This window comes from Morus notabilis, unplaced genomic scaffold (genome assembly GCF_000414095.1).
Source record: "Morus notabilis unplaced genomic scaffold, ASM41409v2 Scaffold151, whole genome shotgun sequence".
Lineage (NCBI taxonomy): Eukaryota > Viridiplantae > Streptophyta > Magnoliopsida > Rosales > Moraceae > Morus > Morus notabilis.
Window position 1 is genome coordinate 514,992 of NW_010367153.1, and position 5,998 is coordinate 520,989.

At 33.9% G+C, this 5,998-nt stretch overlaps 1 protein-coding gene across 1 annotated transcript; it reads right to left on the reverse strand.

Moving 5' to 3' along the window:
* Positions 1-2,178: 2,178 nt before the first annotated feature.
* Positions 2,179-3,765, reverse strand: LOC21402406 (probable 2-oxoglutarate-dependent dioxygenase AOP1). Its single transcript, XM_010112010.1, has 3 exons — positions 3,389-3,765; positions 2,768-3,089; positions 2,179-2,427 (listed from the first exon to the last, which is right to left on the reverse strand). Exons 1-3 carry the CDS (start codon positions 3,763-3,765, stop codon positions 2,179-2,181), a joined length of 948 nt encoding a protein of 315 aa, XP_010110312.1.
* Between the last annotated feature and the right edge of the window lie 2,233 nt (positions 3,766-5,998).

The following is a 5,998-nucleotide window of genomic DNA, read 5'->3' on the forward strand; positions in this document are numbered from 1 at the left end:
CAAGCCCGTGATTAGTACTGTAAATGGATAAAGAATTAAAGAATGTCGATTGAGAGTTCACAAAAACGGTGGATAAGAGAACTGGTGCAGTTCATTATACCACGGCCAGGGTTCTGTTTTAAACTATAAAGAGCCTTCTTAGTTCAAGCAGCAAAATATGTATGGTATATAATGTCGGATACCTAAGCTCAGTGGCAGTGACATCAATGCATTTTCCGTGACATAAATTCCATTGATTGCAAAGTGATTAGCAATATATACAAGATAGTTAAAAAATCTCAAACAATTATGGTAACAAAATAAATTTAGTCCCCGTTTTTATTTTATAGGCTCGAATTACTGTTTAAATCTTTTGCTACAATGTTTTATTTATTTATTTTAAAAAATTTAAATTTTTGTTCAAACCTATAAACAAAACAAGCCCTTAATTACAAATTGTTTAAATGGCAAAATTCAAATATCTACATAAATTATACCAATCTCTTATATATCTAGAAGCATGTGCCAAAAAAATTGTGTTTCCTTGGGGCCAAAAGATATTAGTAATGCTTTCAACATTTTCATGAATGTTTGGGTTGATCGACTTATGTCAATGCCCATACTTTCGAGCTGTGGAAGCATATGAGATTAGCCTAGATAGCCATGAAAAAGGTTTTTCCGGTGCATTTTGTAGTTCATTGGTTTGAAAATGAAAGTTGAAAAGCTCTTGTATTGTATCAAATACCACTCATCGAGTGTCTAAAGAAATTTTGTTCAACAAAGCCTCAAAAACCCTCTATCACTTTAGCCAATTCCTCCTTCTCATTGATAGACTTTCCCAAAAAAATAAAAAAAATAAAAAAAAAATAATAATTCCCTATTGATTCACTTTTCTCCTCCTTCAAATTGAAACCACCATCTCTCATTCATTTCATATATAATATAGACATATCCTCTCCTCTCATCTCAAAATTCCTGGACTCTCCAATTCCCCGAACCCTTCTCTATTATCTCCTCGCGAGTCTCTCCCTCTCCATAATCACATTTTTGGAGATCATGTACCAACAACTTGGTAACCTGACCATTGAGGTTTGAACTAACAACCTCTCTCTCTCTTGTTTTCTTGTCGTATTAAGTTTAAGGACTTGGATTCAGATTCAGATTCGGATATGGAGTCGGAGTTGGAGAGCTATGCACAATGGAGAGTGGGTCAAGGCTGAGGAGATCTTGGAAGCCATGATAATGCCACAATCAAGGCATTTGTCGATTTTTTTTTTAATATTTTTAAACTTTCTTTTATTTGTTACGGCGGCGGAAGCAAGCACGCAACATGGACTCGTATTTCTTGTGTAGGTGCGTCGGTTACCACGAAGATTTATGGATTGCAGCCATGGTGGCTCGAAGGCCGAATCCACAGCTGTTTGTTTCTTTTCCAGACTTATTGAGTAATCCTAATAGTCCCCGATCGGATGAGAACTCTATATTACAATGTTTCATGTGGTAGTCAACTGGTTGAGGGTTCCTCGAAGCTATAATCTTATATCCTTGCGAGTGTTGATGAGATTGGGAAATTTCCATCTCTTTTTCTATGAGCCACGTGCCTTCCCATAAGAGCAAAAGTCAGAAGAAACGCCAAACATATGACATATTGTCTTGTCAGGAATCAGATTTGAAACTCGAGAATAGATATGTTGCAAAGAACAGTGGAACAAATTTTGCAACATTCAAATTTTGAAAGATTTTCGGCCGAGACTTAGAGATAGAATTTCGTGTTGCTCTATATAATTAAGTCTCAAATCAAATGCAATTGAAGGCTTTTAGGGCATCTGCACGTTTTGCCTTGAGATGTAGTGGATTGTTCAATAGTTAAGCGTGACTTTGTGAAAGTAGGTTTATACCAAACAACGTAAAAATTGCATGTGTTCATTCTATGATTTATCATTTCAGAAAAATAACTAATTTGATAGTAATTATATCCGATAAATTGCTAAAAATGGATCTTTCAACTTTCTCTCCTCTCCTAGTCTGATGTTATACTCACTCACACACATATTACCAAAATAAAAGTACTTATTACATGATTTTACTTGACACGAAAGAAGTACAGATTAATTACATACCGTCACGCAAGCACAAAGATAAAGATCAGACAATTAGAATTTGTCTCAATATTACATGCTATATAAATGCGAGGTGGACTCAGACGCCACAATAAGTCTTGAGAGCAGATTCAGCTCTCTGACCAGCCTCTCTATAGAAGAATTCAAGGAATTCGACATGGTCAAAGGGCTTGAACAGCAAAGGATGCTCTTCATCGACAAGCTCTTCTGGAGCTTTTACTATGTAACCTGCTTTTGGAATCGAAAACAACCCCGCCGAGTACCTTGCCTCACTTCCCGTCATAATCACACGATGACATGGAGAATGTAGTCGGCCATTTGCCCATGCCTGCGGTGAAATTACCGTGATCAATATGTAATTATCAACATTTTAATTGTAATTTTTAATTTCGATCCTTATTATTCGATTACTTATACTCTTTATTATAATTATACCTTTAATTTTTAATTTCTTTCTGGCTCAATGTGGGATAGCTTCTAGAATGGATGCTAATCTTGTTTAAATGTGTAAGTAAGTAGTAGGTTGAAATCAGCCTGTCTTCACTTAAATAAAATAAAAAAAAAAAAACGTTTTGTTTTATTGCCCTTATATCTTTATTTTAGCTTTATCCCCTAGGTTTACCGCATTTATGGAACTTGTAAGAAAAGATGGAAATTAGGCAACTTACGTAGAGCGAATCTCCGATCATGACGATGAAAGAATTCGGTGAGGGCTTGACAGAAATCCACTCACCATCTTTGGTTTGAACCTCTAAGCCCTCAACTTGATTTTGGTACAAAATGGTGACTATGTTCTTGTCTGTGTGAGCGCTCAACCCCATCTTGGTCTCTTTGGTTTGAGGGCCCTTATATTTCATGACTCGAAGAAGGTAGTTTGCTGACCCCAGGTGTTCCTCCAAGTATTTCTCAACTCCCAAACTCTCCAAAATCATCCTCCTGATTATCTGATCCAACTCGGATAGTTGTTCCGAGTAGGATTGTATAATTTTGCTGCATGCCAATTCAACAAAAAAAAATAAATAAATAAATAAATGTGATCGAAAATTCATATTTACTAATACTAAAATCCCATCAAATACTTGACATCATGATGTAACTAAAACGATGTTAACCAATGGCGTAACAATTATCTAACAGAGATCATTTGCCAAACGTTAGATCGTAACGGAATCATACATGATAGCTAAATAGCATGCGAGTCTGATGGAATTTAATGAAAATTTGACGGTTAAATAACACGTGTTAACTGAATACAGTATGTTAAACGCGAAAAGGAAAGTTAGAAATACCAAAAATTTGGGTTTCCTTGGGGCCACAAGATATTAGCCAAACTTTCAACATTTTCATGGATGTTTGCATCGTCGATGGCCATACTCTCAAACAGCGGCATCTGAGGATATTGGCCGACATAGCCATGAAAAGGCTTCTTCGAAACATTTCTCAGTTTAGTCTGTAAAGGAAGGTCAAAAAGCTCTTGTAGTGTATCGAAAATGGCTCTCCGAGTGTCCAAAGAAATTTTGCCGAACAAAGCCTCAAAGCAACCGAACTCTTCGAGTGCTTGCCGGACTTGGGATCTCACCAAGTCCCACTCAGTTCCTGGTTTGAGAGGTTGAATTGAGAAATCAATAACAGGAAGTTTTACACTAGGAGAGGTTTCGGTACCCATATTCTGTCCTAATTAATTCCTATAATTGCTTGTAATTCTGAGTTTTTGTTGATATATTAGGGTACTTCTTTTGCCCAATTTATAAAGTTTTTACTAGGTTCTCTATGATTATAATGTGACGTATAATGAGTTAAACTTTTAAAATATAATAAAAGGGATAATTATATTAATGGAAGAGGAATAACGACTTATAATAAGTTGATTTATATTAATGCGATGTATATTTTTTTATTCGCTTTTCATAAAAATTTATTACATCGTACATTCTATATACATATAAATTGCAATGCTTAAATATAAGTGCTCTCTTCAACGACTTTACAGGAAAAAAGGAGAGTTTACTACGTTGGTTTGGAAAATGAAACACTTGTTTAGCTTATGCAAAGAGATGCAATATGATCATAACGTACATACGAAGATATGTTACCAAAAAAATTCTGCAGATTTGTAATTATGTATGTCATATACGTTAAGAAAGTATATATATAAGAAGTCGTACAGAAATTTGACCTTCGATCCATTACGGTATGTAATATGTATGGTAGGTCCATATATAAGGAGAAATTTCATTGCATCTTCTTTCTTGAAGACTTTTGTAGGCTAAAAGTTTAAGGTACTTATCTTCCTACTTAAAAAAAAAAAAAAAAAAAAAAAAAAAAAAAAAAAGAAAAAACAATGAAGGCACTTTTATTCAAGCAAACAAAAGTTCTGCTTTTACAAATGGAAACAAAAATAATGGAACCGAATCAAACCAAAAGAAATCAACACGCTGCGAACAAGCAAAGCTAGCTAAATAGTTGATTTTTGATTTATTAGAGATTTTAAACATAAAAATAAGATTATTTTAAAAAAATCAAAACTTAAGGTATAATTAAAATTTTTTAAAGAAACCTTGTAAATATTGTTATTCAGGAGGACAAATAAAGAGAAAATTTGCAAAAAATTTGTATTAATGGGGGAAAAACGTTAAGGAGCCCATAGGCAGCTCCGCCCTGATTGTTTGGCGCATGTATTGCCTATATGCTGATGTCTTATAATTCTGTTTTATTTGTTATTGTCTTTTCCTTTGTCCTGATCGCTAATGAAGGAATATTCTTTATTTGATTCCTGAGGGTGCGCTTTCAATATAAGTTAATGAAGTTTTCTTTTTCAAAAAATAAAAAATAAAAAATTGAAGTTTTCGTAAAGGTTAGTAATATTAGTAGGTACTAATGAAAGCAACATGTATAATTCTTTTCTTTCTTTTTTTTTTTTCTTCAAAAGTTGTCAATGTCTTCATTTAAAAAAAAAGTGCCAACATTGGTGCATAAGTACCAGATTTGGACCACATGAGGAGTTAGAATATAAGAAAAATAAAGAGAAGTAATATATTGAACATCTTTCTTTGGTGCATTATCGGGGGGAGGGGGGGACCAAATTATCTAAGAAAGATGCGAGCCATTGATGCGATTTTAACAAATATGACACATTTGAATTGGTGTGGATAGATAAGCAGAATTTTGTGGGGTCTTCTATATAGGTTAGTTTCGAACATTAATCATCTCCTGTTGACAATTATCAGAATATTGCAATTAGCTATGACGGCAACACTGAAAAAAATATTCTTATCGTCGTTGATCTCTAAGGAATGTACAATAATGCTGAATAATATATTATTGAAGGAGACTTATACCCTAATTACATAGACAATTGATCAAACAGCGACAACACTAGAAATCATTCACACAAGAACAGATTTCTACATAAGTTTGTTAAGGATAGACTTCCTAATTTTATATTACTGAGAACAATAAAAAGGTAGAAGTAACAGTGAACACATAAAATTTATAGACGTTCATTTTAATGTGAGACCTAAGTCCTTAATTCACTATAATAAAGAAGAAGCTCATAAAAGAAAATTGCACAACTCACAACTATGTATTTTTCTGCGCATAAGACAATAATTATCAGGATAATAATTAGGCTCCACAACTACTCGAAAGTTCGATCAAGATGACCTACGTCCATGTTGTAACAGTTCTCACTTTGATTTCCAATATGACGAATGAATTATCAAGATTACACCTCTTCTTACACTCTCCCCGCTACTCACATATATAGCTTTATGAAAATAAGCTTTTCTACCATACGCGCGCGGAATAAAAGATTTCCTCTTTCTCTTAAATGGTTTTCCCTCGTAGGGCTTTCTAAATCGCTTATTAATCTCCAATACAACCTTTATATATATATATAT